The sequence below is a fragment of the Garra rufa genome, chromosome 3 (assembly GCF_049309525.1).
Source record: "Garra rufa chromosome 3, GarRuf1.0, whole genome shotgun sequence".
In the NCBI taxonomy this organism is placed as follows: Eukaryota; Metazoa; Chordata; class Actinopteri; order Cypriniformes; family Cyprinidae; genus Garra; species Garra rufa.
Genome location: NC_133363.1, coordinates 33,915,242 through 33,928,030, shown reverse-complemented (window position 1 = coordinate 33,928,030; position 12,789 = coordinate 33,915,242). Strand labels below are relative to the sequence as shown.

Here is a 12,789-nt window from a genome sequence, read left to right as displayed (position 1 = left end):
ATTGCAAATGTGATACTGATTTCATAAAATAGAAGTTAATATTAATTGACTTACAAGTTTTCTTTTGTCAATAAAAATAGTTCAAAATGTTCCAAAAGCCACAGCAGAACTGTTTTGCATCTCTGAACAACACGCAACAGGGTTTTGTTACTGAATCAATCAGCCATTTTAACAAATTAGTGGAATAAATGACTCAGTGACTTACTCATGCAGTCAATTATTTATCTTGTGATATTATGGGAAGTAGGGATGTGCCCGTATAGTGATTCCGTATTTGGAAAGGCGTAAAATTTCACTTACCACATGAACAGAGTAAGGAGAGATGACTGATAGGATGATGGCGAATGATTTGCAGATCCTAAGCACCACTGACAAACATCTAATCTTGTAAAATGTGTGGTAAGTACTCCACGCCGTAGTAAACAAAGAGTATGTGCGAAAAATCTTCAAATCTTGAAAGTGTAAGTAAAAGGCAAAAATATTTTTTATTTATTAGGAAGTTAATAGTTAATAGGAAACACTGGTTTCTTGAGTCAGGACTACCCATACTATAGCCTTGTGTGTTTTTGTATCAAAACATTGGCGCGTTTGATGTCCAGTCTGCACAAAAAAAAATAGTTGAAAAACCATGATTTGTGACCCCAAGAAACAATATGAATTCAATCGCGAGGTACCGAAAGATTCGCACCCCTAATATTTTCCCTTTTTTCCTAAAATCTTTTCAAATATCACTACTGAATGTGGTAACGCTTTACAATAAGGTTCATTAGTTAAACATTAGTTAATGTATTAACTAACATGAACTAACCATGAGCAATACATTTGTTAATGTATTTACTAATCTTTATTAACGTTAGTTAACGGAAATACAGTTGTTCATTGTTTGTTCATGTTAGTTCACACTGCATTAACTAATGTTAACAAAATTTTAATAATGTATTAGTAAATGTTGAAATTAACATTAACAAAGATTAATAAATGCTGTATAAGTCCAGTTCTTTATTAGTTCATGTTAACTAATATGGTTAACTAATGTTAACTAATGAACCTTATTGTAAAGTGTTACCCTGAATGTTTTATTTTTAAAATATCAAAACATCATTTATGCATTTGTAACTGCATGTTAAATGCATTCATGTCCTGCATTAAACAGTCTGTGTGAATGCATCTAAATGCCACTTCAGATGGAGATTCTGTGCCACCTCTTCATTGCAAACACAAATTTTGTTGATTCTGATTCCATGTGATTGGTAACAGCCCTATAGTGTCTTACTATTTATTTTATTTTATTTAACTAAAAAGGTAAAAATGCCCTTAAAAGGTAAAAATCTGTTTAAACATAATTTCTGGTACTCCTGCAAACTAACCACCGCACAGAATATTAAGAATATCAAATGCTTTGGGAGTCAGTTGTCTATGGCAGTCATCTATAAAATATCATCTAATTATCGTTATTGACAAAATTTCAGAAAATGTTGAGATATAATTTTTTGTAATTATCACACACCCCTAGAATGAACTGTGCTGTGATGCTGTATTATTATAAAGTCAACATGTTATTTGCTAAATTAGATAATTGTTTTTTATATTATTACTTTAATGAAGCCAAAGCAGAAACAGGACCTAACTTATATCATATTATCACTGAATAAATATCATCATCCTTTTCTTTGTGATCAGTATGTCTTTGATCAGTGGAAGTATCTCTTAAATAAAGAAAACTGGGTCCCTCTTTGACCATTTTTTCCCAATTTCGGAATTAAAGGAATGAATCTTTTTAATCTCCTCACATATTTTGGTCACTCCATGATTCTCTTTATTTGTTTTGTAGGTTTTAGCGGACCACCAGGAGCGAAGGGTATTCCTGGTATCCCTGGAGATCCTGGTCTCGCTGGTCAAGATGGAAGGCCAGGTCTACCAGGACCTGCAGGTAAAGCAGACAAGTACACATATTTAAATTTGAGCCATCAAAAGCATCTTTAATCAACTAGTCTCCTGTATGTGCATATGTACTAGTGAATGGGGTTTGGTTGACAAGTTTAATTGATTTTTGTCTTCATGTTTAGGCCCAAAAGGTGATCCTGGTCTCCCAGGAGCTTCAGGGTCTCCAGGAGCCCCAGGACTAAAGGGTAGCATGGGGGAGATGGGATTTCCAGGTCAGCTCTTCATTCTCGTACAACTCTAAAAAAATTGAAATCTTGAAGCTAGACTGAGCCAGTCTTTTTTGTTATAGGAGTTTCTGGAGTGAAAGGAAACCCCGGCCAATCTGGCCGACCTGGCCAGCCTGGTTCCCCAGGAACACCAGGGTTCCCAGGACCCAAAGGTGATCCTGGCTCACCAGGATTTGGACAACCGGGAACTCCTGGGCCAAAGGTAAACACATCATGTCTTCTGCTTGAACATTGAGAGTATTTGCTTTAATATTTAATGCTATTAAAATCTGTTAAATTCCCAGGGTGAACCAGGCCCTTCAGGATTTCCTGGAACCCCTGGTCTGAAAGGCCAGCCTGGCCTTCCGGGATCTCCAGGCTTGCCTGGTGGCACTGGACCAAAGGGTGATCCAGGACTCCCAGGATTCCAAGGTGCACCTGGAATTCCAGGCCCTAAAGGTTTAGATGGCGCTCCAGGCCCTTCCGGTCCTAGTGGAGCACCAGGTAGGCCAGGAGATTCTGGACGATCTGGATTACCTGGCCTTCCTGGTGATAAAGGTCTTGCTGGTCGTGATGGTATTCCAGGACCCCCAGGACAAAAGGGTGACCCAGGTTAGATCCAAAGGAAATCAAAAGTGTGTTATATGTGCTCAGTGTAGCAGACATATCTAGAATAATTTCTTTTTAATTTCAAACCTAGGTGCTCCAGGCCTTGGTGGCCCAGGCCCACCAGGTTTCCCAGGTTCACCAGGTAAAGTACTGAATGATTTGTTCATGTATCTTGTTTTTACACCTTCCTCAAGAACAAATTCCTCATTGTAATTTTCATAGCAAATATACAATAATTGACTGTTTTTACAGGGCCAAAAGGAGACCCTGGTTTTCCGGGTCCTGCTGGTAATCCTGGATTTCCTGGTCCAAAAGGTGAAGCAGGATTTTCTGGGTTACCTGGTCCAAGTGGTCCTGCAGGACCACCTGGGCCTCCAGGCCTGCCTGTGCAGGGACCTAAAGGTTCCCAAGGCCAACCTGGTCCCCCCGGAAGATCTGGTAAGTTAAACTTCTCATTCTTTTGGCCAGCCCCGCCCTCTGGGTTTCACAATGTCATGAGTCAAAATGATCATGTCAAACTGACATTTGCATTTATTCTGATTTAGTTTTATTTAATAGTCAAATTTGTTAAAATCATTATTCAAAGAATTACTTAAATCAGAACTTCTAAATTGGTCGACAAAAACAACTTTGTAATCTATGGAAGCCCGTTTCCACCACTGAATAAAAAAAAATTAAAAAAGGGTTATTGCGACTTATCTCACAATTCTGACTTTTTTTTCTCAGAATTGCATGATACAAACTCGCAATTCTGACTTTTTTTCTAAGAATTGTGAGATATGAACTAAAAAAGTCAGAATTCTGAGATCTAAACTTGCAATTCTAAAAAATAAAGTCAGAATTATGTGATATAAACTCACAATTCTGTGAACATATCAGTCTTTTTTTCTCCTCAGAACTGGACTTTATAACTCACAGCTGCGAGTTTATATCTCACAAAAAGAGAGAGTGAGAATTGCGAAATACAAACTCGCAATTGCGAGAAAAAAAGTTAGAATTGCGAGTTTATATCTCACAATTCTGACTTGATTTTCTTGCAGTTGTGTTTATATCCCGCAGTTCTGACTTTAATTTCTCCCAATTGTGAGTTTATATCCCACAATTCTGACTTTATTTTCTCTGAATTCTCAGAAAGTCAGAATTGCGAGATATAAACTCGCAATTGCAAGAAACAAAGTCAGAATTGCAAGTTTTTATCTTGCAATTCTGACTTTATATCCAGCTGTTCTGACTTTATAACTCACAAATGTGTGTTTATATTTCACAGTTCTGTGAAAAAAGTCAGAATTGCGAGTTTATATGACGCAATTTTGAGAAAAAAAATCAGAATTGTGAGATAAAAAGTCCTTTTACCAAAAGTCCAATTACCTTTTTTATTTCTTATTCACTGGTTGAAACGGGCTTCCATAGTAATCCCAACAAATACAGAAACAAATACTGGCTTTACCAAATACTTTTAATATTTAATACTGTGCTTTACCACAGTGTTTGTTGTTTTTCTTATGCACGCCTACACCCTTCAGAAACAAACAAATCGATTTATGAGAAGTGATCATTTATGGTTTTGGTGTAGTGCCTTGTAATTCTTATGGGAACTTATACCAGAGAAGATGACCAGTGATATTTGTCTTGTAATTGACACAACAACATAATTTTTTCTCCACTGGCAGCCCTAATATTATTAAGTCATAAATCTGTTTTATAAATTAAACAAAGTCAGGTACAAGTACCCCTGGCTGGGAAGCACTTCATCAGCATATGCAATATTATGATTGCGAACCAGAGGGCATACTGGCTTTGTTTTTGTTTGTTTGACTGATTTGCATGGAATATTGCACAAGCAATCATGATTATGCCATATCCATGTCACTGAGCACAAATACACTCACTCTCAGATGACAGAGCACCAAACACTGTTTGCATTCACTTCACTGCAAGTGATCTTCTGTTCTCATCACTCCCTTGTTTATTGTGTACGAGTTTGTCATGTCTTAAAGAGAAATGAAGGATGTGCATGCATGAAGAGGTTTTGTGTAGTCAGTGTTTCACAGTTGCCCAGTCAGGGCTCTATGAGTGTTACACAGTGTCTGCGTCTACTATCCAAGTTTAACAGTTCACCCATCCAATAATTGTGTCTTCATGTTCACCGGTTCCTTCTTTTCAGCAGTAAAAGCTGCAGTGTTGTGCACAGGATGCTGTCTATGTCTTACCAAATGAAGGGTCATCTGACATTTTTGCATGGAAAATGTGCTGATTTGTAAAAAGATAAAAATGAAAAGCCATTGCAGGACTATCTAAAATGGGCTCCACCTCATAAAAAAGCAAAAACATCCTTCATTTATGAATTCTGCTGCACTCCATATAAGATAGATATGACGCTTTTGAATTTGATGAAGAAGGAGGCCATTTTGGCTAGAGCCTGTTTGGCCGCATTTTGGGTATTATATGCATTTTTTGTTTTACTTTACTTTTCCTGGGAATGGCTCTGCTCCTCCTGATGACATTGGATCTTTGCAGGCCCGGCAGGTCAGCTTCTTCATGTTATAGAGCTGATTTTTATGCTACAATGCTTTACCTGTTCTTATGTTGCTCTGCTCTGTATTTAAAAACGTTTACCTTGTTCTTTGCTTCTCCTCTTATTGGATTTTTGGGAACCCGTTGACCTTTGACCCCCACTATAGGTCCTGCAGGTTAGACAACTTGGTTTGATACTCACCTGTGTCATGCTGTGCACTTCAATTTGTTAATAGATGATTTACCTTTGCATAAGAGGTTCAGTGCGACTGGGATTCATGTTTAAATTTTGATGCTTAACTTTCTTATCCCCATTCAATTATAGGAATATACTGTAGTTATGAGTGTTTAGTTAATGTTTTTTTGTGCCTTCACCTTCTCCTAGAACCATTCAGCACACCATATACAACACTACACATGATACACATGTGCACAAACCCAGACATCAGTGCTTGTTTAAATAGTACTGACAATGATTTGATGATGAAAGATGAATCCTGTTTGTTTTGACCTGATTTGGTTTGAGTAAAACAGGTAGAAACTGGTTTCTTTTTTTGTGAATGTGAAGGTCCTCCTGGCCCTGAGGGTCAACGTGGACCTCCAGGTAGTGGAGGAGTAAAAGGTGAGAAGGGCATGCCTGGACTCCCTGGGACACCTGGTGCACCAGGACTGAAAGGAGAATATGGTCCCCCTGGCTTTCCGGTAAGCATTATTAAATTGTTCTGAAATATTAGAAACTTTGTATTGTAGGCTGCATTTGGGTTTTTGATCTGTGACTTTGCTGAAAAGTGGACAATAGTTTGTGTTTATTAATGTTTTTTTGGAATACATGATTCTGATTGGTCAGTTTTAACATACTCTGGTTGTTATCATTTTTTGATAATGACTGCTAAATGCAATGATTGTACATTGGCAACTACTTTCCTGCACAGTTGTGTTAGTACACTACCAGTCAAAAGTTTTTGAACAGTAAGATTTTTAATGTTTTTAAAGAAAAGTCTCTTCTAATCACCGAGCCTGGATTTATTTGTTCCAAAATATAGCAAAAGCAGTAATACTGTGAAATATTTAGACTACTTAAATAACTTCTTTCTATTTGAATATGTTTTAAAATGACTTTTATTCCTGTGATCAAAGCAAAAATTGTATCATTAATCCAGTCTTCATTGTGACATGATCCTTTAGAAATCATTCTAATATGCTGATTTGCTGTTTGAGAAATATTTATTATTATTATTATTAATAATAATATTTAAAACAGTTTCTTTGATGAATAGAAAGATCCAAAGATCAGCATTTATCTGAAATAAATAGCTTTTGTAACATTATACAATTATAGAAAGTACTGCTTCATTTAGCAAGGATGCTTTAAAATGATCAAAAGTGAGGATAAAGACATTTCTAATGTTACAAAAGATTAATGCTGTTCTTCTGAACTTTCTATTAATCAGAGAAACCTTAAAAAATGTATAATAATAATAATAAATGTTTTTGAGCAGCAAATCAGAATGTTAAAATCATTTCTGAAGGATCTTGTGACTGGTGTAATGAAAAATTCAGCGTTGAAATCACAGGAAAAAATTCAGATTCAATATAATTAATAATTGAATATTAATCCAGTTGGATAATGGTGCTGTTTTTTGTGTTTGACAAGGGCAATCCAGGAAATCCAGGACCCAGTGGACAGAAAGGAGATCTTGGACCTCAGGGTGTTCCTGGATTCCCAGGTCAGTTATTCTTATATAAAAATAAAGGAATCATTTACCAAAATATTACAATTCTGTAATTATTTACACACCATAATGTTATTTAGTCCCATTTGCTGTTATTTGTTCCATGGAATACAAAAAGAGAATTTTGATCATTTTTGTGTAGCCTCATATAATTACAATTAAACCACATTTTGTCAATGTTCTCTGTACCTTTCTGGGCCCTTTCTGGGCCTAGGACCCTTGTTGTCTATGGAGGGTCAGAAAGCTCTCGGATTTCATCTAAAATGTTTTATTTTGTGTTCTAAAGATGAACGAAGGTCTTACGGGTTTAGAACGACATGATTGTGAGCAATTAATGACCGCATTTTTCATTTTAAATTGAACTATGCTTTCAATGCTTGTTGTGAAGCTTTATTTATGAAAGAGTTTTATCCACATAACCTCTGCATGTTATAGGACCAAAGGGACAACCTGGCATTTCTGGATCTCCTGGCAACCCAGGAGAACGTGGTGATGCTGGAACACCAGGTGTGTCATTTTAATAGCTGGATATTTTTCCTGTTACAAATCTAATAAAAAAGCACCCTCTAATACTCTTCTCCCCTGTTTTGACCACAGGACCTCCTGGTGACCCAGGCTATGCTCCAGAGCCTATTCTGTTGAAGGGAGAGCGTGGTCCACCTGGACCACCTGGTATCCAAGGCGGCAGAGGCCCACCAGGCCCCTTGGGACTGCAGGGTCTTCCAGGTTAGTGGATTTGTTTAGACTATACACAGTACAGTCAAGAAAGATGATATTCCTGATACCTGATCTCATCTTTTTTCTCATCACGTCTGATGTCACTTTTACCTTCAGGTTCACCTGGCGACCCTGGAGACCCTGGTCCAATGGGACCTCCAGGATTTACCGGCTCACCAGGAAGAAAGGGAGATACAGGACCAGCTGGACAACCAGGTAATATTAAGGTCCAAGATGTGGCTTGGTGGGTAGACATGTTGCACAAGAGCTTCCTGAATTCAAATCCAGCTCAGATCGTTTTCCATTTTGGAGCATCTCCACTGTCTTGTCCAATTAAAGGCAAAAGGCCTTTAAAGATTCAAGTAAAAAAAAAAAATGTAAGCAAGATGAATAAAAACTAGACGAAAATGCTAGGGAGGGATGATTACGACAAGATCCAGTGAGAACAAACAGATCTTCTCCACTTCCATGTATTAGCCTCACAATAACCACAACATAATTATTTACAGGTCAGCGTGGTTACCCTGGCCCTCCTGGTCCAGAAGGTATTCAGGGCCCTCCAGGTATCGCAGGATCATCGTCTGCTGCGCACGGTTTTCTGATCACACGCCACAGTCAGACCACAGATGTGCCATTGTGTCCTGGTGATACGAGACTCATCTATGATGGCTACTCATTACTCTATGTGCAAGGCAATGAGAGGGCGCACGGACAGGACCTGGGTGAGTGGCCCCAAAAACTTGCATGTAGCATTCTCTTTCTCACATCACATGTATCATTATTAATGTGTTGTTGTTGTTGTTGTTTTTTCAAATCAAACATCAGGTACGGCTGGTAGTTGTCTACGTCGTTTTAGCACAATGCCTTTCATGTTCTGCAACATCAACAATGTCTGCAACTTCGCCTCTCGCAATGACTACTCCTATTGGCTGTCCACACCACAGCCCATGCCTATGAGCATGGCGCCTATCACTGGAGAGAGCATCAAACCTTTCATCAGTCGGTAAGAGATGGCCACTTTAACACAGATGATTAGGAGTGGAATCTGTGGTTGGGCTAATTTACCTGAATCCTTTTGTGTGTGTGCGCAGGTGCTCTGTGTGTGAAGCTCCAGCCATGGTGATTGCAATACACAGCCAGACCATTCGGGTGCCATCCTGCCCGGACAACTGGGACATGCTCTGGATCGGTTTCTCCTTCATGATGGTATGTACCATATGTATGCACTCTGGGGGTCATTTAATTTAGAAAGAATTGAATGTTAGTAGTAGTAAACTTTTGTCTGCTAAATCAAACTCTAACCAATTAGGAATGTAATGATATCAAAATCTCACAATTATATAATATTTCAAAATCCACAATCCACAATATGATATTTATTGCGATATGTAAAAAAAAAAAGACATTATTACAATTACAAAATTACAATTGTGTACATTTTAAAGTTAAATTATTCTATTTAATGCACTTTGAAAGGTCAAAATTAAGAGCTCCAACCCATGTTCTTATCTAAAGTCAAAAAAAGTCAGTGAATTGACTTGTACCTGAACTTTAAACGGGACTCAACCCTCTTTTGATTTACTGTGATATACTGTCTTAGCCTAAATTATATTCACACTGGTGTTTTGCTTTACACTACAGTAGGGAAATTACAATACTTCTTTCCTAATTTTTAAACCGCTAGCTGTCGGCTATTCATACTGCACTTTTAAGCTTCTATTTTGACGGAAAACTCCAACTTCAGTGAAAACGCATCTACAAATTTAGTGAAATGCTGTAATCATCTGCCACGGAAATAAAGCATATCTGGTAGCGCTAAACTCACGACACATGAAATAAACGAGAAATCGCCTGAACGAAGTGCGCAATTTGCTTTGAAACGTGCAGCGAAATCAGACTTAAAGCCGTATTGTGCTTTCAGATTTTAGTTTGTTTGACAGATACTGTGCCAAAACATAATGGCCCAAAACACAACTTTAAAGACCTTTTATGTTAGAATAAGAAGTTTAAATATATTTTAAAAACTACACTTTTTGCCTGGAGGACCTGTCGATTCATATCGTCATGTGACCACTGTTACATCCCTATAACCAACATGTAAGAAGCTAATATAGCCTTGTGGGCAGCGCACCGACATACAGTGCCATTGCCCTCCGGGCGTTCCGTGTTCGATCTCTCTCCCACTTAATTTCCTGTCATTACTGATCTGTCCTATCACAATAAAGGCAAAAATGCCAAAAAATAAATCTTTAAAAAAAAAAAAATGTTGACCCATATAGACCATAAGTTCTCAACCTTTTTGACTCCAAGGCCCCCATTGTCCACAAAAATTGTAACGTAAGCCCCACTGTAGGCTTTCTCTGGTACATCTACTGTAATGACATGACAATCTTTTTTTAAATTGACTGAAACTAGGAGTATCCAAACATAAAAATAAGTAACTAAAATAATTAAGTTTTACATGTTGAATGTTCATGTTTCCCACTCTTTTTAACCATTTTTTTTTAATTCATATGACTTTTCCAGTAATTTATGATTTATTGTAAAAGGATTAAAGATAAGAATTTTTAAACATATTTTTACGTAAATAAATGTACCAAATATAACATTTTATATAACTAAAAAAAGCCACCTTCTGTCATGAATCTCTAGATGGTTCAAGCTGATGGGTCATGAACACAAATTGATGATATCCAAAGCGTTAAACTACTTGGCTCAAGCTGATTGGTTAACGTTGCATACGCAGCCAATGAGCTTGATGCTATACATTTAAATAGCTGGTTAACACAGCACGCTTTTTCAGACTTTCTCTGAAACCCTTCACCTTCCCCAGCTCCACCTGTTTAGATCTGCTACGGGTTATTATATATGCTATTTGTGCAGAAGCAGTATGTCTTAAATACTCACAGCACCGTATCGGCATATGTATTGGCAGTAGCAAGTTCCTGTACTTGCTTTGGAGCAGCAGCAATAATCTACAACAACAGCAATAACCAACAGCAGCAGCATAGCAGATCTATTCCACCAAGACCAAATACATTAACATCTTCATATCCATTACCATGCTTTGTCCAAAATGAACAAAAACACTCCAGACAAAGGGTCAAAATGCACTATAACAGCTATGCTTTACGGCTGCTGCTATTAAAATAAAATGTGAAAATGAATGAAAAGTGTCAATTCGCGGAATTACATTTAATTCGCGGAATTACATCGCTCGCGCTGCATCAGCTTTTACGTGCGTTGTGCAGCGTAGAGCCTTTTAACCAATCAATGCGTTTCTGATGAACTTGGGAATGCATTGGCCAATCAGAAACACTTAGATTAGTCAGCGCTGAAAACAGAGCTGTGTTGATTGTGCACACTTACGAATTCCCTAATCATAAACTACACAGTGCAGATATGATGTAAATAAAAATTAATTTAGTAGCTTTAGTGATTATAACGGGTGTTTTTTGCAGAACGTGTGCTAGACTAGACTAATGTCATGGACTGACATGTTTGTCTTTGAAACTAGAATCTAACATGCCCAAAACTTAGACAAAACAAAAACATTTTAAATTGTTTTCTAAATCGATGTCAATAATCATTATTACAGTTTATTACACGGCTCTTTGGAATGCTTGATTCTGATTGGTCAGTTGAGACATTTGCAGGTTCGTTCTTTTCAAATAATCACCGCTCCAAAGTAATAACGCATAGCCGGTACTACTTGTATGTTTAAAATCCCTCCGTGCCAACAAAGATTACCGTTTGGCGCCATCTTGTGACAAACACTGGACAACCACAATTAACAATGGAAAATTTCGACATTAATCTATTTAAATTGTCTTACTAACGTACATAGTTTGAATGTTAGTCACGTGGTACTATATCGTTTCGCGGAAGGATAAAAATGTTAATTTAAAACAAATATGCCAATAAAAGGTTTCAAATTCATATTCATGTCCAGTTTTTTTCCTTATGTGGCAAGTAGCCGTGTAATAAGCGGGATAATGTACAGGCAGCCGGTAGTTATCGCAGAAATAAGCCCCTTCAGTGTGATACAAGACCCTCCGCTTCGCGTCGGGTCCTGATCACACTGTCGGGGCTTATTTCTGCGATAACTACCGGCTGCCTGTGAGCAATTCCACGCAAATGTCAACCTTACCATGAAAAAATTAAGTTTATACAAAAAGAACAAAACCCTGTTTAAGTTGTGCATTTAGGTCTGTATTTAGCTGCATCAACGTGCTTTAATAGAAATTTGAAGGAAATTGCTATGTTTTTCCACCACGTATGATGGGTGCACCTATTGTAAAATTACATTTTCATTCGACTGTATTTCATGATTTCAAATGAGAGATTAAAGACTGAATATTTTTTAATTGTGTCAACAGTAAGTATTTTGTAGAAAGATGGAGGCCTGTATGAAAAGTAAATAAACTCACTTTGTCGAAACAGCTATGATTTTTGGATTTATAAGGGCTAGATTTATGACGTCAGGACGCTTCAGCGTTGTGTCACGTCCGTAACGTTTTAAAGATTAAGTTTATTTAATTTAGTAATTACTAATGCAATTAACTTGAAACTTTCTGTACAAAGCCAACTTATGGCCATGCTTATTATGATCAACAGCCCATCTCAATTCTTTGCTCTTATCAGCCATAATAATGCGTTACGGACGTGACCGTTACGGACGTGACTCTTACAGATGCTTCATATTAATTCATATGCATACTGGCACACAAGCAGGCCCGGTTCCAGAACTAAATCACTGAGGGTGCTTCCTAAATTAATGAGGGTGCTCTAACATTATACCATCATAGTCGACATTAGGGCACGACACTGATGGCGCGCGTTGCTATTTTAAAATCAAAATACTTCATTTTTGTATGTAATGGCAAATTGATTATACTTTCGTTTTTTTTATTAACTTAATTTAGAAAAAAAACGTTTGGAGCATTTTTGTTCGTAAAATGTAAGTTTTTATTTTATTTTATTATTATTATTTTTAAGGAACAGCGCCCAGCGGTAGACTGCAGTCTGTTAATTTGATCAGTTTGCCTACTCAAATCATCACGATT

General features: G+C 37.4%; 1 protein-coding gene across 1 annotated transcript in view; it reads left to right on the top strand.

Moving 5' to 3' along the window:
- col4a5 (collagen, type IV, alpha 5 (Alport syndrome)) overlaps window positions 1-12,789 on the top strand; it is a 67,950-nt gene that overhangs the window by 50,564 nt on the left and 4,597 nt on the right. Inside the window, exons 34-47 of the mRNA XM_073835983.1 lie at window positions 1,832-1,930; window positions 2,067-2,156; window positions 2,234-2,373; window positions 2,456-2,762; window positions 2,851-2,901; window positions 3,012-3,197; window positions 5,842-5,975; window positions 6,928-7,000; window positions 7,442-7,513; window positions 7,604-7,732; window positions 7,841-7,939; window positions 8,233-8,445; window positions 8,549-8,726; window positions 8,815-8,929. Coding sequence (XP_073692084.1) covers window positions 1,832-1,930; window positions 2,067-2,156; window positions 2,234-2,373; window positions 2,456-2,762; window positions 2,851-2,901; window positions 3,012-3,197; window positions 5,842-5,975; window positions 6,928-7,000; window positions 7,442-7,513; window positions 7,604-7,732; window positions 7,841-7,939; window positions 8,233-8,445; window positions 8,549-8,726; window positions 8,815-8,929 — 1,886 coding nt within the window. The remainder of the gene's footprint in view (window positions 1-1,831; window positions 1,931-2,066; window positions 2,157-2,233; window positions 2,374-2,455; window positions 2,763-2,850; window positions 2,902-3,011; window positions 3,198-5,841; window positions 5,976-6,927; window positions 7,001-7,441; window positions 7,514-7,603; window positions 7,733-7,840; window positions 7,940-8,232; window positions 8,446-8,548; window positions 8,727-8,814; window positions 8,930-12,789) is intronic.